Genomic DNA, 23,794 nt, shown 5'->3' with positions numbered 1-23,794 from the left:
ATCCAAGTGTAAGCAAACAAAGTTTGTGCCTAAAGTATTTTCAGGACTGGGGCAACTCGTATATAGAAGCTAATGACTTCCCATCACTTGCCTTGGTGTCTGTATGAGTTGCCCCAGTCCTGAAAATACTTCAGGTGCAAACTTTGTTTGCTTATGTTTGGCTAAAGGATTAAACCAATATAATTTCAAAACCAATATATAATTTCAAACTTTTTAAAAAAAAAACTCATTCACAAATTCTAGAAAGAAGATCATGACAGTTTGGAGAACAGGCTTCTATGCCTGATCTGATCAAATGCTTTAGAAATGTCAAGAGCAAAGCGAATTTCCATGGCTCTTCAGTCCAAACTTTTTTGGGTGGCCCAGTTGGACGAGTGGATAGCTTATTTGCTTTCCAGCCAAAAGGCTGCGGGTTCAAATCCTGCCATAGGTATGGATTGTCTGTGGAAATACTAGTGGTGGTGGTCAGTGGTAGATGCCATTGGTGTAGTTGTGGTCATTTGGTGATTGAATGGTGGAGACGATGTTGTAGAGCAGGTGCCCTCCCTAGATGAGTCCTTGAACTCACTGGAGGTGTCAAATAATAATAACATAATTTCTTGGTATCTTTAATTTATAGTATAACCAAGTGGAAAAACTTCCAACAATTTTCTCTCTGATCTCTTACTATGTGTCATAGTAGATGATTTCCTCTCTTCAGATTTATCCATCAATACAAAATTGCATCAGGGCTCTGTATTCTTTGCACATTCTACTCCTGTTCTACAGAAATGAAGAAGAGGAATAGAGGCAAAACTGTGAATAGGATTTGAAGTTAGAGAGGGAAGGTCATCAATGTAATAGGAGGAAGAGTGTGGATGAGGGTATATCACCCTGATACTCCAACATTAATAAAGTAATCCAGTGAGGGGAAGCCATCCACCATGATATGAAATTGAACAATGAGGACGAGAGTGAGAGAGAGAGAGGAAGCTGGTAATCCAATCACAGAGGACAGGGGAAGATTCTGGTAGCTTATTGAGAAACCCCTTAATGACATATGCAATTAAATGCCTTGGATATATCAAGAACAACCACATGAGTTTCTCCAAATCTTTCCATACCCTGTATCCGAAGGCAATTAAGTGAGGTCTGCTGTAGAAAGAGAATAGCAGAATCCATATTAGTGATCACTGAATAGCTAATAAATCTCCAGGTAGTGAGGAAGCTGGTTGTTGACTTTCTGCATCACTTTCAAGAGTATTGAGGTGAATGTAATGGGATGATAGGTTGATAACTGACTTTTATCTCCCTTGTTTAGGTATAGGCTGGATAAAAGCTTGTTTTCATGCTGTTAGTTAGATACTAGATGAATATGACATCTTATTTAGGTGATACTGGATGAGTGTTAATTCTAAAGCACAAGTTTTGAGCAATTGGAGGGATACTATCTGGATTAGGAGACTTATTAGTATCAGGACTAATGAGAATTTTTCTGGCTAAAAATCAGAGGAGACATGCTGTGATCAGTTCATATATGACCTGCTCACAGCATGTCTGTACAAGATCTGTAGGAAAAGACGTATGCCAAGAAGTCTGCTTTATCTTTGGATAACATACCATAGTACCATCATGATGTGAGAGAAGTGGACACAAGGAAGGACAGAAGTTATGTGCAACAGCCTTAGCAAGGGACCAAAAAGCTTGATGGCAGTTGAGCAGGAGACAAGTTTATTATGTTTGACACTTACAAAGTCTGCTTTGGATTTATTGATAATTTTCTTAAACTTGTTTTAGGCTGTATCATAAACTAAATGAGAAGTTGGAGTTTTTGACTCAAGCCATTGAGTATATCTTCTTCCCCCCCCCCCCTTTCTATGGCTCTTCAGCCTCCTGGATTTGTTGCATTCAATCCTGTCTGCCCAGGACCTTACTTTCCCCAATTTGGACCTGCAGTATGATGTTATCTTGACTAATGGTATCTTGGTCTTTTACTAAGCATTTTAGTCTTCTTAAGAATACTGTCATCTTCCTTACGAGAAACATTTCCCTCCCACTGCTTCTTTTTGAGGTTGATTATACCAGATATTGTAGGTTCTTTATAGAATTGATATCACTGATGGTTGTATCTGATCCTCCAGAGACTATTGTCATTCATGGCCAAATATTTTTCTAAGAATTTTCCTTTCAAAAACTGAAATTAAATTCTCTATCCTCACTGTAAATATCCAGATTTTACATCCGTAGGTAACAGTTGGATGAATTGTTGATTTATATATTTGTACTTTATATATTTTGATTTATATATTTATATATTTAGTCTTGCAGTGGATATCTTTTTTTTTTTTTAATACACAAAAGAGAGAATAAAAAGCCTGATTACCCCTCTTTATTCAATTCTCCACTTTATACCATCTCATTTGGTTGACTTGTGATCATTACTCCTAAATTTGCAAATTGATCCACTTTTTCTATTTAATGGTTCCCAATTTTCATGCAAAAGCAATGACAAATTTAAGCAAGATCTTTAAAGATAAAGATATTAGCCTTCCAACAAAAATCAGAATTGTGAAAGCAATGGTATTCCCTATAGTAAGTACTGTATCGATGTGAAAGTTGGATCCTGAGAAAGAGTGAAAGAAGGAAGATGCATTTTGAATTGTGGGTTTGGAGACACTTACTAAGAATACCATGGACTGCAAAGCAAACCAATAAATCAGCGATAGACAGAATAAAGCCAGATTCTTCCCTCAAAGCTATTATCATCAAGCAAAAATTGTCATACTTTGGACATGATATGTGAGCAAATGGCAGTCTGGAGAAGATAATGATGCTTGCTAAAGTTGATGGAAGCAGGAGAAGAGGAAAACCCAAATTAGATGGGTGGATGGAGTTAAAGAAGCAACTGTAATGTGCCTGGAAATTCTGAAAGATATGGCCAGGGACAAATCTGAATGGAGAGCGTATGTTCATAGAATCATAGAATCACCAGGAGTCGAAAACGACTCGATGGAACACAACACAACACAGTTTTCATGCTTGTATCAGTTAATTGATTTTAGCTGGTATTAATCATTATCTTAGTTTTCTGTTGAATAAATTTTAGCCCTATCTCATATGCTAGTTTTTCTAATTCCAAATGCTTTTCTGTTTGGTTCTTGACATGATGTGAATATTATCTGCATATTCTACAATCTGCACTGATTTGTTTATTGGAGTGTCTAGTGGCAATGATCAAATAATGTATTCCAGAGCTAACTTAAAAAGGTATTGAAGCTAGACTCTCCTTGTTTTAATTCTTAAGTTATTGGAATAGGATCTTTCAATAGCTTAACCTGTGTTTCTGAATTTTCCACTGCTAATCTCATAAGTCTTACTAGCTTATCTGGTATTCTAAAGTATATTATAATCTCTTATAAATTTTGTCTATTAATGCTATCATATACTTGTCAGAAATCAACAAAAACCTGATGAATATTTATATCAAATTCCCACATTTCTCTAATGTTTTAACTATATGTATCTGATCAATTGTAGATTTGTTTTTCCTGAAAACCTGCTTGGTAGACACCAGTTATCTTCTCCACATGGGATTTAATCTGTTCTTCAAAATAGAAGTAAATACTTTGTGTGTTGCTTTGATATTTGCTCTTTGTTCCATATGGTTAAAATAAATTTGCATATTTTGTTTTCTAGTTTTTTTCTGCCTGCTTTTAGTAACTCCCCAGGATTCTATTTATTTCTTGGGGATTTGATGTTCCTGAATAAATGTACTATATTTCTTGTCTTGATGGTAACTCAATAGATTCATCTTCTACAGCTGGTATATAATAGTGAGTTGCAGAAGTAATGTTTCTTTATTTCTTCTTTGTTTGTTAACATGTTTCCTTGTCTATCTCTGCACATGTGACTGGCCCAGTTATCTCCCACTTAGATGGCATTTCTTCCACCTAGGGAGGATATGTTTTTAAGGCAGTAGTAGTCATCTCACCACTCACGAGAACACTGTTTATGGAAACAGGCCACACCACAAGAAGATAGGATTGACTTGGCTGGGGAAGACTGTGTTGTGCATCACTAGCCCATTAATGGCCAAATATATATTTGAAGGAAAAAAGGACTAGCCCTTAATGAAGTGATGTACACAGCAGAACAAGGCTGAACTTGACAAGTTAACATAATTAAGCCAATTAAAGGAGGACATTAGTCTGGGTTAATGGGCTGAATCTGAAACTTATAGTATTTTCAGGGAGGACAGAGTGAAAAGAATTGGGTGTGTGTGTGGGGGGGATGTTGATGGTAGCTGATGAACTGCAGCCAAAAAGAATACAAGTTCAGTTGGAAGTCATTTAAAATAGTGCATTTGAGGTCAACAGGGTAATATATACAAAATTTTGCTGCTATAGACCAGGGGATGTAAAGGATGGTGTGCATGCTATGCATTAGCTTGCAAATAAGCTCAATGAGTGAAGGACAAGTAATTATTGTGGGGATGGGGAGAGGGGATTCAACTATGGAGCATAACTTGGAAGAAAGGAAATGGAATTTATACAGTTACTAAGGAATAACTACCTGAGGTAGCATGTGATAGACGATACCAGGGGTTTGAAAGTGCTAGTGCATCAGAGGATTTGTCTGTATCAGAAGGCCACATTGCTGCTAAATGGTGAGAACGATAATCTGGTCTTTACTTGGGCAATAGCTAAATGTGTGGAATTTTTTTTAGTTAAGTGGATGCATACAAGGGTAGTCTGAAAAGTTCTCAGCTTCGACCATAGATGGCAACACTATCGGCAAGATTTTTTTTTTTTTTTTCTAAGTTGTGAAATTGCAAGTCATTCTATCAAGTGGTTTGTTTTATACAGCTGTCTGAAGCAAGTATTGTCTGTATCCCTTAAAATGGATAAAATCGAGTATCGTGAGGTTATAAAATTCTTTGTAAAAGAAGGTTTAATGCCAAAAGAAATTTCTTTCGACGTTCATAAAAGTTTATGGGCACTCTTTGCCTTCATTTTAGACAATTAAGAAATGGGCTGCCAAGTTTAAATGTGGCCATCCCGGCCTTGAAGATGATCCAAATGAAGGACATCCAAAAAGTGTAACAACACCAAAAATCATTGATTAAGTGCACAATATGGTATTGGATGACCGGTGAGTCAAAGTGCGTGAAATTGCTGAGACTATAGGCATTTCAAAAGAGCATGAAGAATTATAAATGAAAAAGCTTTGAGCAAGATGGGTGCTGCTCTTGCTCACAGCAGATCAAAAACACATTCGCATGAACATCTCTGAACAGTGCTTAGAGCGTTCATCATTGCCATAATCCATTGTGATGTTTTCATTTCCAAATATTAGCAATGTGAAATAAAGCAGTTTCTGCAGTTTGGCAGACAGACTGTACAGGGGACCAAACTCAATGGAAATGTGTGGAGGCTTCCTAATCAGCTGGCAATAATCCTACTGAAGCTACTGCTTACTCTGCCATGTTGCACCTGAAGAAAGTCCAAATATGATGGTGTGCAGGCAACACACTGTTGAAGATCTTCTGGGATGGGATCTGGACATTTCCTGTGTGGCAGTCATGCACAAATTCCTCATCTCTGATGCATATCCCTGTTCTGTAAATGTAATATTCACATCTTTATTTATACATCTATAAATTCTAAATGTGTGGAATTTTTTTTAGTTAAGTGGATGCATACAAGGGTAGTCTGAAAAGTTCTCAGCTTCGACCATAGATGGCAACACTATCGGCAAGATTTTTTTTTTTTTTCTAAGTTGTGAAATTGCAAGTCATTCTATCAAGTGGTTTGTTTTATACAGCTGTCTGAAGCAAGTATTGTCTGTATCCCTTAAAATGGATAAAATCGAGTATCGTGTGGTTATAAAATTCTTTGTAAAAGAAGGTTTAATGCCAAAAGAAATTTCTTTCGACGTTCATAAAAGTTTATGGGCACTCTTTGCCTTCATTTTAGACAATTAAGAAATGGGCTGCCAAGTTTAAATGTGGCCATCCCGGCCTTGAAGATGATCCAAATGAAGGACATCCAAAAAGTGTAACAACACCAAAAATCATTGATTAAGTGCACAATATGGTATTGGATGACTGGTGAGTCAAAGTGCGTGAAATTGCTGAGACTATAGGCATTTCAAAAGAGCATGAAGAATTATAAATGAAAAAGCTTTGAGCAAGATGGGTGCTGCTCTTGCTCACAGCAGATCAAAAACACATTCGCATGAACATCTCTGAACAGTGCTTAGAGCGTTCATCATTGCCATAATCCATTGTGATGTTTTCATTTCCAAATATTAGCAATGTGAAATAAAGCAGTTTCTGCAGTTTGGCAGACAGACTGTACAGGGGACCAAACTCAATGGAAATGTGTGGAGGCTTCCTAATCAGCTGGCAATAATCCTACTGAAGCTACTGCTTACTCTGCCATGTTGCACCTGAAGAAAGTCCAAATATGATGGTGTGCAGGCAACACACTGTTGAAGATCTTCTGGGATGGGATCTGGACATTTCCTGTGTGGCAGTCATGCACAAATTCCTCATCTCTGATGCATATCCCTGTTCTGTAAATGTAATATTCACATCTTTATTTATACATCTATAAATTCTTGCACTATTTCAACTATGAAAAATAACCAAACAAATACCAGAGTGTCACTGAATATATTAAAAAAATCTCCAGAAAAAAAGCAATAAAGCACAAAAGAAATGAAAAATTACAAAAAATAAAAATAAATAAATAACAAAAATACATCCTGAAAAAGCAAAAAATAACATTAATATTTTATCCAATAAAACACACTTCCACATCCATTTATTTCACTAATATCTGGAGAATTAGTACAAATACTAGTAATGTAAACTAATGTTTGTATTGATTACAAACTTCCACTTAACAGAACTTAACCAAACAGGAATTGAATACTAATAGCTCTAGTAGAGAGCTCCACAGCATGTAACTTGTCAGGCCTTCTAATGGATTCAGCTTCTGAATAACCTACTGTCTGGTATCTCTTCATCAGCCACCCTATTATCCATATCACTAACATCATATCAATCCCTATTTGCTGTAATTTATTTATCAGAATTCCTTCGCAAAGTCCAGCAGCATCACTGTATAGTCATTACCTTTATCTAACTCAGCTATCACTGTATTAAAAAAAGGTAAGTTACTGAGGCATGACACCTACCTTTCACAAAACCATGTTGCCTTCATATAGCATCCCATTCTTATCTATCCATTCCTGTATTTTTCCCTTAACCAACTTCACATTCTCACCAATCGGTGAGAGTGATCATAGGGTCTTGACTTGGGAGGTGGCTAAAGGTGTAGAATTTTCAATTAAGACAGGGTACATGTGAAATTATCGTGCTGGAAAGTATGACAAGCTTAGGAGTTTGATTGGTTCAGTGCCATGGCATGTACAACTGCAAGGACTAGAAGTCGATAGTGCATGGGAGGTAGTTAAGAAGTTTGCATGAAGCAATGGCTGACTGTATACCTAGAGTCCGAATAATAAATCAACTAGGGGTTAAATGGATGAATAACACCATTAAGCTTGAGCTGCTAAAAAAGAAACAACTATGGAGGGAATTTAAGGAGAAAGGTGACTGGCAGGCACATGAACGGTATAAAGCGCAGGCCAGAAGGGTGATGAGTGTGGTAATAAAAGCAAAAAAGGATTACGAAAGAACATTGGCCATGCAGGCTAAAGAGAATCCTAAACAGTTTTTTAGATATGTAGCAAGTAAAAGGAAAAATGTACATGGCAGAATGATTTTAAAGAATGCCGATGGTAGGGAGATAACTGAATCAGTTGAGATAGTTGAGTTACTGAGTGAGCACTTTGCAAGAATATATCATCCAGGTGGTCACATTGCAGAAACGAATGTACCAGTAGATTATACAGGAATTGTGGTGAATGAAGTGGAGGTGAGTAGTCTATTGCATAACCTCAATGTCAATACATCTGTGGGATTGGATGGTATACCAGCTCGTGTTGTACGAGAAGCAGCTAAAGAATTGTCAGTACCCTTGACCATTTTGTTTAATTTGAGTCTCGGGTCTGGGTTAGTCCCGAGGGGGTGGAAAGAGGGGAAAATAGTTCCACTGCATAAAGGTGGTTCCAAGACTGCTGTTGTAAATTACTGACCGATTAGCATATCAGGAATCATTGTCAAGGTTTTAGAGAAATTAATCAAGAAAAGAATACAGGATTGGATAGATGAAAATGGGATATTGTATGGGGGACAACATGGTTTTGTGAAGGGTAGATCATGCCTTAGTAACTTGCTCACGTTTTATAACACAGTGACGGCTGAACTGGATAGGGGTAATGGGTTTACAGTAATACTACTGGACCTTGCCAAGGCTTTTGATAGGATGCCACATAGAACCCTAATCAGTAAACTGGAGCAGATGGGGATAGATATAGGGTTGGTGAGATGGATAGGAGGGTGGTTGAAGGAGAGATACCAGAGAGTGGTTTATTCAGGAGTGGAGTCTAAAAGATGGCTTGTGACTAGTGGTGTGCCACAGGGCTCTGTTCTTGGACCACTGCTTTTCAATTTGTTCATCAATGATATAGGAAAGGATTTGAGAGGAAGGGTTCACTTGTTTGCTGATGATGCAAAGTTGGGTAGAGCAATTATGAGTGCACAGGATGTCAAAATTTTACAGGATGATTTGGATAGTTTGGAGGACTGGGCTAGGAAAAATGGATGTCAATTTAATGCCAAAGTGTAAGGTTATGCACTTTGGGGTGAAAAGAATAGCAGCAGTATATCGCATTGGTGGAACTGTACTCCAGGAGATTGATGAGGCCAGGGATTTGGGAGTGTTGGTGGATAGGGAATTGAAGTTTAGGGGGCACATTGCAAAAGTGACTAAAACAGCTCACCAATCACTTGGCTTCTGAAAAATACTTTAACATGCAGAGACAAACAAGTTGTTGTTACTCTGTATCGAGCCTTGATAAGACCCCATTTGGGCTACTGTGCCCAGTTATGGGCACCAGGGTTTCTTCGTGATGGGGAGGAAGTGGAGAGGATCCAGAGACGAGTGACCAAGATGATAGCAGGTCTCTGGAATGAACCTTATGAGAATAGGTTGAAGATTTGTGGGTTGCAGAAATTGGTCGATAGGTGAAGGAGGGGTGATATGATTGAGACATTCAAATTACTGAAGGGTTTCTATAAGATTGATCCAGAAGATATTTTTGAAAATATGACTGGTGGTGGGAGGACTAGGGACCATGAATGGAAGCTGGGCAAGAGCGTGGTTGATAAGGGTGTTAGAGCTAGGTTTTTTACTTGGAGAGTGGTGAATGAGTGGAATAAGCTGCCAGAGTCTGTTGTGGGTGCTATGACTGTGAATGAGTTCAATGTGAGGTATGATAGATACTGTGTGAATGTCGAATAGTTGTTCTTGACATGATGTTAAGGGACAGACTCATCGAGGGAGTCGACAGACTCCCTCGATGAGTCTGTCGACTCCTTGGAGTTTTCCAGAACAACAATAATAATAATAATAATAATACTTTGACTACCACTCCTGAGATGCTGATCAGCTGATAATTCGCTACTTGTCTTAGGGCTACCTTAAGGCAATAAAACTGTTTTCCTCTCTTGGGACTAATCCAGAGGTGAGACTTACATTAAACAATGTGGTCAAAGGCACTGCCAATTCCATAGCACTTTCTTGTAATACTCAAGCTCATATACCATGCAATGCCGTAGCTGTATTCACATTGAGGTTTTGTAATAGCCTATGCATTTCTAATTCATCTTTATTTATACATCAGCCCTTCTCTTGTTACTGCAATATCTCCATCTGGATGATATATCATTGCAAAAGTGATTACTTAGTAATTCACTTATTTTGTCTGCTTAAGTTATCTCCCTACCACTGGCATTTGAAAAAATTATTCTTCCATAATTTTTCATTTTACTTGCTACATACTGAAAGAACTCTTTGGAATTGCCTTTGGCATGCATGTCTAATTTCCTCTCATATTCTTACTCAGATCTTGCTTTCTTTACTATACTGGTATCATTCCAGCCTGTGCTCTATACTGCTCATCACCTTTCTCTTTGAATTGCCCCCAACATTTTTTTTTACCATCATCCGTGCACTATCAACACCTAACTCTTGCAGTTTCTTATGCCATAGCATTGCCTCAACTAGTCTTTTCCTGAGTTGGTATACTTAACAGTTTTGTAATTCAACATATGAGGGTGGTCTGAAAAGTTCACAGCCTAACAGTGAAAAAACGAATTTATAATTTCAAAATTATTTTTATTTTTCAACATAATCTCCCTTAAGACTAATACATTTATTCCAGCAATGCTCCAGTGCCATTATCCCATCCTTGTAGTGGTTCTCAGTAAGATCTGCAAAATACCCCTCTACAGCTGCAATCACCTCTTGATTCGAAAAAAAAAAGACCAGCAAGGAAGAGTTCTAATTTTGGGAAGAGAGAGAAGTCAAAGGGAGCCAAATCTGGGGAATAGGGTGGATGTTCTAACAATTCATAGTGCAGATCCCTTAATTTTCCCATTGCCAAACATTTTTGTGGGCAGATGCATTGTCCTGATGAAAGATGATTTTTTCTTATGTAAACTGGGTCTTTTCTTACGAAATTTTTTCGTCTAGTCTAGTTAAAAGATTGGAATAATATTCCCCCGGTATTGTTTTACCCTTTTCAAGATAATTAATAAGCAAAATGCCTTTAGCATCCCAAAACACCGATGCCATGACCTTTCCTTCTGATAGAACTGACTTTGTCTTCTTTGGCGCTAAACAACTGGCTTCTGTCCACTGTTTTGACTGTTGTTTGGATTCTGATGTGTAATGGTGAATCCAAATCTCACCCATAGTAATAAATCAGTTATCAGAGGAGACTAATTTGAAGGGGGACAGTGCTTAAAATGTTGTAAAATGAGCAATAAAGTCTTCATAGCAAAAGTTCATGCTTTTTTGAACACACTTTGTATAAGTTGGTGAGGGATTGTTACCAGATTAATCTGGAAGAGACATTAATCTGATAGAGTATGAGTCCTTGTGTGTTGGATAAGGAAGGTGTAAGCAAGAAAGTGAGGATTAGGTTCTTTCCATGGAGAGTGGTTGGTAAGAGTGCATAGATGGTGAATCCATTTAAGTCACAATTTATTTTTTTGCATGAGATTGTGGACGTGCTACAAAAAATCTTTGGACTTCATGGAGGTCTGATAATAATAATAATGATAATAATATTGTTTTTCATTGTTGTAGAGGAAGTTGAATGAAGAGTAGGGGTATATAATGGAAGGTGAAAGACTCATAAACATGTTCCCCACACAGAACAATCCAGTCTCCTGTCCATGTATGGCTTTGATATGTTCCAGTGCATATATATCCTACATAGATTCTCTTTCCAGGTGTGATCTGGTAGATGGATTATTTACTAGCTAGTTGGGAAGCTACCCGATTCATTACTATGCGATTCATTCTTGTGTACTATTTAGCAGCCAGCCTAGAAAACCATCAGATGTTAAAAAAACATATTAGGAAAGAGTTATTTAAAAGAAAAGCTGTATACCTTGATGAAGATAATATATTAAATAGCAGATTGTTTTTTTATCCTCATAAAATCATATTTAAACAAAAATGATAATTAGAATCAGTTGATTTAAAAATATTTAATATCAAGATGTTTCTTTTCAAAAGATTTGTGTTGAGTGCTTTACATTTACAAGAAAAGTCTCTTTGCCTGAATGCATACAAGTATATTAATGATGCACTTGTATGTATTCAGTTGTGATTGTTCTACCTTCTTGTTTACATCTTTATGGGAACTTAGTAGGATTTTTTTTTTTCTTATTACAATAGTTAGTGAGTGTTCTGTAACATTATTTTCTATAATGAGGGTTTATTGTACTAAAATATTTTGTTGAATTTGAAAGTATTTCTAAGATGCAGGTTTTTCTTCTACTCATGCTTTCATATTATTTCAAATATTTTGTCTTCTTTAAAACAGAAAGATATCTCAAATTCTGATATACCTGAAGTACTTTCAAGTTCAGGAAGTTCAGATATGTCATCTCAGCGTAAGTATTTTTCAGAATAATGTTCAACATTAATTTTTGTTGACAAAATGTTGATTTTAAATAAATGTTTTAAATAAATACAAACCTTTGTAGCTATAGACAAAACCCTTTAGTTGGAAAGATCTGGATTAAAATCATGTCAATGATGTGAAGAACCTTTCAGCTGAAGGTGAGTTATTTTGTCTCTTGGCAAGATTTTCTTTCCCGAAACTCAAGTTTTTCATCCCGCAAAACAGGCAAACTGCCCAAAAGAACACCCACAATTTACATCAGTTGCACAGTTCAGAGAGGATTAAACTCTTAATGATTAACCAGATTTGACTCATAGACTTCTTTATTCATCAAAATGAAATGTTTCTCCAGCATGCTTTGCTGTCTGTATGGCTGACAGCATCTTTGTGAAGATATTTAACACAAAAAACTCAAATATTTCAGACAGCAAAATATGTCAGAGAAATGTTCAGTTTTAATGAATAAAAAAAGAATTAAACTGATTAATCATTAAAAGTTGATATAAATCTGCTCATAGTCAATTACTTAAAAACAGTGTTTATCTTTGAAATGTAAAAGGTTTTGAAAATGACTGAGAGTTTGCAAAAATACAAACTATCAGCACAAAAACCTGCAGTTCTATTTAAATCTTTTTAGGATCTTTTTTCAATAATTATCATTTGCTAGATTATTTCCTCCTTTAACTCATATGCAGTTGTTTATTAAACTAGACCTATTTCCTCTAAGAGGAAATACATCTTGTATAAATAAACAGTTGCATATGATTTAAAAACCTGGTTATTATCAATCAAGCAAATTGACTCATAGTGAATCAAAAGAAAAAATAATAATAATCTGAGATTGGCTATCCTGCCTGTTTGGCCATAATAAGACAATTTACAAATGCAAGGAACCTGGTAAACATCTGGCAGGTCTAGGAATTATGGTTGGTCTTTGAAGTGGATAAAGGACACCAATTACCAATATGGTCTGTAAGTAGTTGTAATGTTGTATTTATTTTTTAGAATTTTTATTAGTTTTTTTTCATGATGTATCCCAAATATATGGAATGATTATAGATTTGGTGCAGTCTGTTCTGGGGGTAATATTTTTTGAAAGGGACTTTAGCCATTGACTAAGAAAGTGTTGAAATGCTCTCAAGTTCAGTAGTGAGGGCATTGTTATAAGAACTGATTATTTTGCACTTTTATATAGGTTTTTATAATCCCATGTGGCTGGGGGATGGTGGGGTGACTGTTGGTGAATGTATCTGCTAGTATGTGGTGTTTTGTGTAGACTGAGAATGCTAGGGATTCATTAGGCTGGCATATAATCAAAGCCTCCAGGAAGGGGAGACTGTGGTTGTTTCCCCTTCTAAGGTGAACTGGTTTGAACAGAATTGGTTGTTTAGATGTGTTAAGCAAATGTACTGGGTTAAATAGTTAGCTGGAGGGTGGGAGAGGGTCAGGAGAAAGAAAGCAGAGGGCCTATGACTGTCCTCTCTGTCTGTATTGTAGAATTTTCTTTGCCAAATGAAAAAATAACCAGCGTTCGTGATGAACTTAAACTGGGCAGAGATATTGGGAAGAAATTCAACTTGAAGGAGATCTGAGGTATATTTAAGTGGGACATTGGCGAATAAAGAGGAGACATCAAAACCAACCATTATATCAGTGTGAGGTTTTCTATACTGGAATTAAAGTGCACTGAGTTTTTTACAGTATATTGGGAGAACACTTTGACTGATTTGGGTGTGGGTGAATTGGTGCTATTCACAAAAAAGCATAATGACATGTTTTATATTTTTTCAATATTAATTAAATTTGGTATAATTAGTCTATATGTCAGCAAGGGAGTTAGGTGAGGATGCCTATTCTCTCCTCAACTGTTTTAGTATCTATGCTGAGGACATCATGCATGAAGTATTGGATTAGCTTAACACAGGAATTAGGATAGGTGGCAGATTGATCAGTAATCTGGGATGCTGATGATACAGTACTCCTTTGTGATAACAAGGAAGAACTGTGAGAAATCCTTAACAAAGTTAATACAATCAGTAAGAACAAAGGACTTCAACTCAATCCTAGCATGTCGAAGATATTCTGAAAGGAAATATAGACAGGAAAGATTCTGAGAAACACGTGCTGTAATGGAGAAAGGATTGAGGAAGTCCTCAAGTTCAAATACCTGGGCTCCATCCATTATTAATGTGAAGAATTGTTGTTCAGGAGACATGAGAAGAAGACTAGAAATGGCTAAAACAATAGTCAGACACTTGTCTAAAATCTGGAAGGATAGATTTATCTCCAATAACAAAGTTGGGGATTCCAGATGCAGCTATTTTTTAACAGTGACTTATGGATGTGAGACATAGAAACTGAAGAAGTCTTATAGGAAAATGATAGTTGCTTTGAGATGTGGTGTTGCAGAAGACTGTGGAGGATATCATGTACTAAAAGGAAGTCAAATGGATGGCTGCTAAAAAAGATCAGCAGAACTTGAAATCTCATTAAAGATATTGACAGAAGACAGCTGAAATACTTTGGACACATTGAAATGATGGAAATAGGACTTCTTATCTCAAAACAGTAATAGAAGGTAAAGTTCCTGAAAGAGGATGGGGTAAACCTTCAGTGAGATGAATTGAGGTCTACCCCTTCAATTGTGGATGGTGTGTCTGGAGTAACTTATCTTCAGATAGTTGAAGCCTCCAGAAAAGCATATAGCAGGAACACCTGTTGAGGACTGGTGGAACCTCACCAAGGAAAGGAGTGATCGTATGGCATCTGATGATGTTCAGTGAGTAGATGGATGAATGTAATATCCTTAAAAATACAGTGATGGATGCAGAGGAAAAACAACATTAAAGCCTTAAGTGGAGTCATGCCTTTATATATTAATATACAAAGCTTAAAGAATAAGATTATGTGACTTAAATTATTAATTGGAGAAATTAAGCCACATATTGTGTGGATTTCTGTCTCAGCTTAATAAAGATATTCATGATGTTAAAGTGCATAATGGCAATTATAATGTTATTAGAAGAGATCGAATAGGCAAAAGAGGTGGTGTGTGTTATTGCTTATCAGAGAAAATTTAGACACTGACACATTGAATTCCTATTCAGGACAAGAATTTCATTGTAGATCTTATGGAATTTTACTGGTGAGGGTAGAAGTACGTTATGCTAGTGGAGAAAATTCGATAATATTGTGGGCCGGTTACTTAAAAAGATAAGGAAAAGTAAAGTAAATTTCTGGAGCAGCTTTCCAATAGTTATCCAAAGCAATATGTATACAAAATACATTTTGTATGGGTTGGGTTTGTGCAAATAGAAAGATAAAAATAGAAAAGTAAATATATACATATACTAAAACTTATTTATGTTAAAAATCACAAATTTAAGTTCAGATTGTCTCTAATCCATTGGATTGCATCCTGGGTAACCTGGAATAGGTCCTTCAATGTGCCCTGAAAACTCTGAATAATATGATTGACGGTCTGTTGATCAGCAACACAGTCACATGTTGGGGATTGATGCAGGCTCCACTTGTACATCAGGGTAGCATATCTGGCATGGCCTGATTTTTTTATTATTGAAGTAAGCCAGTGATTCTTCCATTCAGTTTCAGGAGAATATAAATTAAAGATACCAAGAAATTATATCTTGGTTTAATCCTTTATGCAAGTGTAAGCAAACAAAGTTTGCACCTGAAATATTTTCAGGACTGAGTATCCCATAATGCAAAGCACATCTCCTTGCAGACATGTTTAATGCTATGCTAAGGCAAGTGATGTGAAGTCATAATACCTTTATCACAAGTTGCCTCAGTCCTGAAAATACTTCAGGACTTAGATAAAGTCCTTGGATATAATTTCTTGGTATCTTTAATTTATACATAATCAAGTGAAAAAACTTCCAACAACTTTTCTCTAATCCAGAGCAATTCAGGAGAATATGTATCTGGTTGCTGATTTTTCCAGATCAGGTTGTGGGACTTTAAGCAAATAGGTGGTAGATTTTGAAGGTTCTCATGGATGGGTAAGTTGTTATTTCCCATACATTTTATCCACTCCAGATAAGATTTTGGATCAGATCTTAACTGGTGGTGAGAAATTAATGATGGATCATATTAATTTTTTAAATTTTCCTGTGTAACAATGATCATTTAATCTTGAAAGGTAAATTAAGATAAGGTGAGAAATGATAATCAGAAAGCTGAGCAGAATTTCAAAAGAACTAACTTTTGTCGTGACGTTCTATTTTCATGTTATGTTCTAAATCCGCCATCTTGGTTCAAGTCACTCTTATCAATATGACAACTAATTGCAAATTGATCACCGATCCAAAAGTAGAGAATATACTGCGCCACCCTATTTTTAGATTAGTCTATACAAAATAGTAGGATCAATTCTTAATTAAGTTAGCAGTCTCCTCATTTATTTAGGCCGAATTATTTACTATTCCACTTGGGGTTCCTGCAAGATTCGAATATTTATGAACGGTGCAATAAAAGGGAATTCAGGCAAACACAATATTTAGATTAACAAAATAAAACATTTAATATATGATATATATAACAAATATGAGAATTCTGCTTTAAAATGAAACAGTACAATCAACTTAATACATCTTGCTAAGTCACTCATGCCAATTCAATGTTCTAAACTTTCACATACAATTCACAGCTTCAAAATCACAAGCTTTCTTAACTCAAGTTAATAAAACAAAATTTCTTATTTAATCAGTCTCCACATATCTATCAGCTGTACTTAATGTTTAAATTCACAGGAAGCACTAATCAAGGTAGACAATATTCCAAGCAATCTTATTTCGGACTTTGAACTTCGAAGATATGTTAATGTTAGAATAAACAAACAAGTATGACTACTCTTACCAGATACAATCTTCAATACATCTATTAATTGTGAGCACCCTTATGAATTAACTTATTTACGTTAGCGGAACACATTAATAAAAATTCTTCAACTATTTTAACTGAACTACTGTTAATTGCGCTTCACTACTCAAAAAAAAAAACACATCAATAAGGCACTGATATCTTTCCTTGTTTACTTCTCTGAAACTAGTTAATTTCAATATAATTCTTCTCAGGGCAACATAGAATTAAGATGCAATCCTAGACTAACTGGAACTAATCAGAATTTTCCATTGAATGTCCAGTTCTTTATTTATCCGGTTATGGCATTAATTTTCCTTTACAACACAGCTGACTTCACTTGCAGCTAAGTATATGATTCACTATGTTTTGGCTCACTTCTAAACACTATTCTCATGAATTTCTGCCCTAGAGAACTTATAATTTTCTTCCACTTCTTTTGCTTGTATCCTACCTTCCTTCCCGCTCCGCAAAAACTTCCTCTCTCTTCTCTAATTAAAAATCTTCTATTTTTTTTTTCTCCTTTCAGTCCGAAGGTCACGAACTCTTCGACTCGTGCTTGTTTATTTCATGCGTCTCCATGACAACGCATGAACGTAAACATTTCGCTAATGTAATACGACGCTCTACTCTTACATAAGTGATTACATAACGTTAAATTTTCACAAATAAGAATAAACAGAATATTTGAGCTACTTAATCAGCGCTCTTTCATTACGTATACAATTATTTATAATACACTTTTCGTTACTTTACATATATATTTAGTTATCATAAATTTCTACACATATTATTATTTAATAAATTAATAGTAGGTTAAGTTTAGAATAAATATTTAAATAGTAATCCATAATTAAGGAACAATAAATAATCTTTATACAAATTATGATTAATACATTATAAGCAATGTTAAATGTGAATGAAAAAAAATAAATTACACAACATAGTTTCATTCACAATTTAACACTTTGATGATATGCTAATAGAATTAAAAGTTGTAACTGAGAGATATTAAATGGAAGAGACCAAATGGATAGTACCAAGGGACATCTTACATAATCTAATGTTTGTCCCTAGAAATAAACTTTGTAATAAACCTGGGATCTCTTGGATGATTAAACTATGTTATGAGAAAAACTATGGAAAGAGATACAATCTGATAAATCAGTTATCAGATAAGTAGATGATGGCTATAAGCAATGACTAGTATTAACTAAACATTAGCTAAAAGTTGTAATGCAAAATCTAATCTAATTATGACTAGCTGGGAATGCTAAGATTAATCTGAAAAGTTTATAGATGTGTTAAAAAGGAGCATAATACAGGGTAAACCAAAAGTCATGCATATCAAAATTGAAACTGAGCTGCATCGAAGTGTGTTCAATTCCAGTTATCCATTCCGGCTGTAGATGGCACCCTAGGATTATTGGTCAGTATTATCTATCTGTCAGATGTCAGGTATTGAGCAGCCACTGCATAATTTTGTTTATAAGGAAAGTAAAATGTTACTGGGGGGGGGTCTGGAAAGTTCTGGTAAAACTTAGAACAAAAATGATATTAAAGCAACTGATATAACCACAAGAAAGTACATACGAGGCTGTAAGATCGTAAGTTACCTTCATAACTCTGAATAATATCATTTTTGTTCTAGGTGTAATCAGAACTTTCCAGACCCCTTCCCTCGTACTTTCCGTGGAGCAATGAGTTATTTTAGAATTTTATTTTGCCTATCATTCTTATGCAAATGTTTTGGTGCAGTTTCATCAGAAGTATCCTGACTCTGTTGTTCCTCAGAATTTGACAATTATGAGTAGCAGACAAGAATTAAACCAAGAACCAGTAATAGAAAAAATTAAAAAATATAAACATAAATGGATGGAACATGTTTAAAGAATGAAAACAGAAAGAATACCAAAACAAGCCTTAAAAGTACAAGCCATTAGGAAAAAGAAAACCAGGACGTCCTCTTAAACGATTCAACGATGACTTCTAAGGCCAGAACAGGCCATGCTAGGCCTAAATCCTTGATATGCATGATGATGATGATGATGGAGTCACAGACAAACAGCAGCATGGAAGACCTTCCATTTTGACTGAGGATAAAGTGACTGTGGTAGATGATGTATTGCAACATTCACCTTCAAAGAGTATTAATAAACTCTGCACAAACAGCTATGTCATATGGCAGCACTTGGAGAACCATCAAATAATTAAAGCTTCATCACAAAAACGTTCTGAACTGAGTGAACACTCGGTTCAGGAATTGAAACCACTGAATAAGTAAACATTGTGTACTGCAGGTGGTTTCTATCATTTGTTTAAGAAAATAGAGTTCACAAGCTGGACAGTATTTTCTTCAGTGATGAAGCATGGTTCCATCTAAGTGGATACATCATCAATAGCCAAAATAAAAGAATTCGGTCATCAGAAAATCCTGATGTTTTCCATGAAATACCCTTGCATTCTCTGAAATTCAGAGTGTGATGTGCACTATCATGCCATTGCATTGTTGGACCCATTTTCTTTGAGATGACATTGAACAGTGCACTGTACCAAGACTTCATCCACTTTGTGACTTTCCTTGAGATTGAAGAATGCGATTGCTATTTTCAGCAGGATGGTGCCATTTGCCATACATGAAACGAAACAATGCAATTTTTGCAAGAGTTTTCTGGTTACAAACTGATTTCTAAAGGACTTTGGTCCCCAAGGTCACCAGATTTGTTCACCTCCAGATTTCTTCTTATGGAGTTACCTAAAATCAGAAAAAATAATCCTCACACAATTGCTGAACTGAAGACAAACATCACTGAAGCAAATGGAGCAGTCAATAATTCCATGCTTTGAAGAGTTGCCTCCAATTTGGTAAAAAGATCACATTCAAGAATGAAGCAGCCATTTGAACATTTTCTCTCTTTGTTTTTTATGTAATGTTATCTATTTTTGCTTTATAAAGATATGGTTAGAAGCTTTGTTTGTATCAATTTAGTTCTATAAAGTTTGTCACTAATATTCATGCAATCCATAAAATTAATTAATTATTTTATGGTGTGCATGACTTTTGGATCTTCCTGTAAAAATGAATTACACATAACTAGTTCATTTGGAACAATACTGCTCAGATTTACCTAATGACATAATACAGGAGGAAGATATTTTTTCAGATGTTATATCAGGATAATTAATCCACTTTTAATCACTTTTAATTAATTGCTGTGATTAGGAATAATACCTTCGGACTGAAAGTCTGCAAGGATTATTCTTATTCATAATGGTGGTTCATCACATAAAGTGGCAGATTATAGACTAGTAAGTCTTCTTAGTTGTATTGTTTTCTACATTTAAAATCTCATCACAGTGCTCTCTCCATCTTTCGGCAATCTTCAACAATAGAACTGGCATAATAAGAAGTATACAATAATGGTAAAGCCACCTATAATTATGGATTTAAATACTATACCAGAACTCATCATCATATACTTCAATAGTTTTGGCCTGTTGTGTACTCAGAAGCAAGTCTGTTCAGCAGACAACCTAGTCTTTTTCTTGATGGTTTATAATGAAAAACTGAATAATGAGTGGAATAGAGTGGAAAAGCATGCAGTAATGAAAATATAGCAATAGAAATTATTATTTTATTTTTTTGATCTTCATGGAGTGTCAAAAGATTCATCATGGGAGATCAATACTAGCAAACAAAAATTTATCATATCACTCCTTAAACTCATCCACTGTTTGCACATTAACCACCTTGTCAAGCAATGCATTCTATGCTCCTACACTCTCCATACAAAACACTTACTTTTTACCCTTTTATTTACTACTTCCTTTTGCCTTGTCCTTATTCCTTCTTCTTGTTCTACTATATGAAAAATCTTCCCACTGTTTATCTTTTAATAACCTCTCAACAGCTGAAATATCTCCATCACCCTACCCCCCACCTTTGTCTTCAGTCCTCCAAACTGTGCATTCCTTCATGTCCGTGCTCTCAGTCTATCCTCATAATCAACACTACACTCCTGATTCAATTTTTGCTATCCATCTCTGTAACTGATTTTTTTTTTTTTTTAATTCTCTGTACCTTTGCAATACGTTCTCTAAACATCAAATTTATGCCTAGAATCACTCCAAAATCCCTTGCTTTCTCCATTTCTTCAAGTATAACTCTACCAAGTGAGTATGGAGCATCCCATCTCTGGATCCCAAATTTCAAACCTTACATTTTGTTGCATTAAACTGATATCCCTATTCGTTTCCCTACCTTTTCTGCTTATTCAAAACATCAGCAATATTATTATTATTATTATTATGTGACCCCACCACTACCCCCCACCTTTGTCTTCAGTCCTCCAAACTGTGCATTCCTTCATGTCCGTGCTCTCAGTCTATCCTCATAATCAACACTACACTCCTGATTCAATTTTTGCTATCCATCTCTGTAACTGATTTTTTTTTTTTTTTTAATTCTCTGTACCTTTGCAATACGTTCTCTAAACATCAGATTTATGCCTAGAATCACTCCAAAATCCCTTGCTTTCTCCATTTCTTCAAGTATAACTCTACCAAGTGAGTATGGAGCATCCCATCTCTGGATCCCAAATTTCAAACCTTACATTTTGTTGCATTAAACTGATATCCCTATTTGTTTCCCTACCTTTTCTGCTTATTCAAAACATCAGCAATATTATTATTATGTGACACCTCCAGGGAGTCCAAAGACTCATCGAGTGAGAGTACCTATTCTACAACTCTCCATGTCCACCACTCAATCCATCAACTACAATGACTGCAACTACGATCATCATCATCTACACCAACTCCATGCCCATGGTAAGAATTGAACCAGCAGGCTTTTGGCTAGAAAGCAGATATGCTAATGACTTGGCCAACCAGGTTGGCTATATTCCTAATAACCCTCCCAATCTTCACATTATCTGGAAGCAACTGAACATCATCCTGTAGTTCTGTGACAATATCATTGACATAAAGATTGAACAGCGATGGTCCCAGTGCTGAACCCTGTGGAACTCCACTTTTAACTTTCCTTCTCCCTGATACTGCTCCCTCATATATAACTCTTTGATATCTATCAGAAAGTCAGTTACCAATTCAGTCTATTAACTTGATATCCATACTCATGTGTTGCAACGTAAAAAAACCAACTTGTCATGTGCACCTTGTGAAATGCCTTTGCAAAATCCAAAAAAAAAAAAAAAAAAAAAAATGACAGTGTATGCTTGCCCCCATCCACTATGCTTGTTACTCTATTGTAAAAGGTAAACAGATTACTAAAACAAGAGTTTCCTACTTAACAAATCTATGCTAACCTGCATAAATAATATTGCCCTCATCTGCCTAATTCTGCATTTGAATTCTTACCAATTTCTCCAAAATCTAACTATAGAAATGCACAAACAGGTCTATTGTTTGATATCCCCATTCCACTACCACCTTTATGCAATGGCACTAACTTATCCTCCATACACTCTACAGGAACTTGTCAATTTGCATACTTAAGATGACTAAAGAAATTGCTACTGGTAAATTGCAAGCAGTGTATAATAAAGTGTCAGAGAGTGAAAACATACCTAGAACAATGGAAAGAAATAATGATCTATAAATTCATAGAATGCCAGTCTTTTCTTCTTATTCCTTTCCTCCTCTTTTACCTTGCTATGTCGAGGATTTTTCTATTCATTTAACTACAACTGTATTTAGATGATAAGATGGTTAGCCCTATGCCTCCCGTTAATCTTATGTCTGTAGATGTGTGTATTCACTAGCTGGTTTGCCTGTTCCGGGGGATGAAAAACTTCCCTTCTGTATGAGACTGGCTAACTCACCTTTAGTCAAAAGAGACCAGATAAAGGTCCCTCACATGACTGACGGGAATTGAATCCGGGTCTTTCCAATCAAATGGCTTCGTCTATGCTGATTGAGCTATGGAGGCTCAAAAGCTAGTCTCACTAAATAGAAAATTGGAGGATAATTAGGATACTGTCAATAGCCACTTTAATTTTTATATATAGGTGTTAATTTATTTAGCAGTATTGATTGACAACACAGAATGATAAGAAAATAATATTTATTATTAATTAAAAATGAAATAGAAAATATATTTAGGACAGGTGGAAGTACTGTTCATCACACTTTTACTTTAAATAATTTAACAAGGTATAGAATTTAGAACTTTGTTATAATTAAATTAATATATTTTGTCAATGCTCTTGAGAGTTTTGATAAAGAGTTAATACTATCAAAATGGAATGGAATTCCTAATAAATATGTGGCAATAAATGTATATAGAAAATAAATATTTTGTTATTACACACAAAACAGTATCAGTATGATTTGGAATAAGGACGTAGTATGAGACATGGTGGCATAATGTCTGGAATATTTTTAACATAATCATTGATTAGATTAGGAAAAATGTTACAAGTATAAAAAAGAGAAATAAAATGGATTCTGATATTACAGATGACATACATTTAATATAATCAAAATACACTGATATACAAACAGAATCAGAAACATTGTATAAGACAGCTGAAAAAGTTGAACTTAAAATGAATATGAATAAAACAAAAGTTGAAATTGAATAACAAATACTATATTCTTAACTTCTTGTATGCAGATCAATTAATTGACCTGCATACAAGAAGTTAAGAATAATTTTTAAGAATTTTACATAATTATGAGCTAATTGATGCTGAAAGTGGACTGCATCACACACACACAGATTGACAAAAGAAAATGTTGCTTTCAAAAGATTAAATAATATATGGAAAACCAGATATCTTAATAAAACTAAATTTTTTCT

The 23,794-nt window shown here is 35.3% G+C and overlaps 1 protein-coding gene across 2 annotated transcripts in view; it reads left to right on the top strand.

Annotated features, from left to right (window-relative positions):
• The window catches only part of LOC150098544 (uncharacterized), a 610,245-nt gene that overhangs the window by 420,222 nt on the left and 166,229 nt on the right, over positions 1-23,794 (top strand). For both annotated transcript variants that reach the window (XM_090405300.1, XM_090405297.1), the window contains exon 27: positions 12,010-12,079. In XM_090405300.1, the coding sequence (XP_090261426.1) occupies positions 12,010-12,079 (70 nt within the window). The remainder of the gene's footprint in view (positions 1-12,009; positions 12,080-23,794) is intronic.

The sequence above is a fragment of the Typopeltis vanoorti genome, chromosome 15 (assembly GCF_054136105.1).
Source record: "Typopeltis vanoorti isolate ZY-2024b chromosome 15, IOZ_Tvanoo_1.0, whole genome shotgun sequence".
Lineage (NCBI taxonomy): Eukaryota > Metazoa > Arthropoda > Arachnida > Uropygi > Thelyphonidae > Typopeltis > Typopeltis vanoorti.
The sequence above is the reverse complement of the archived record's forward strand: the minus strand, read 5'-3'. Positions and strand labels throughout refer to the sequence as shown.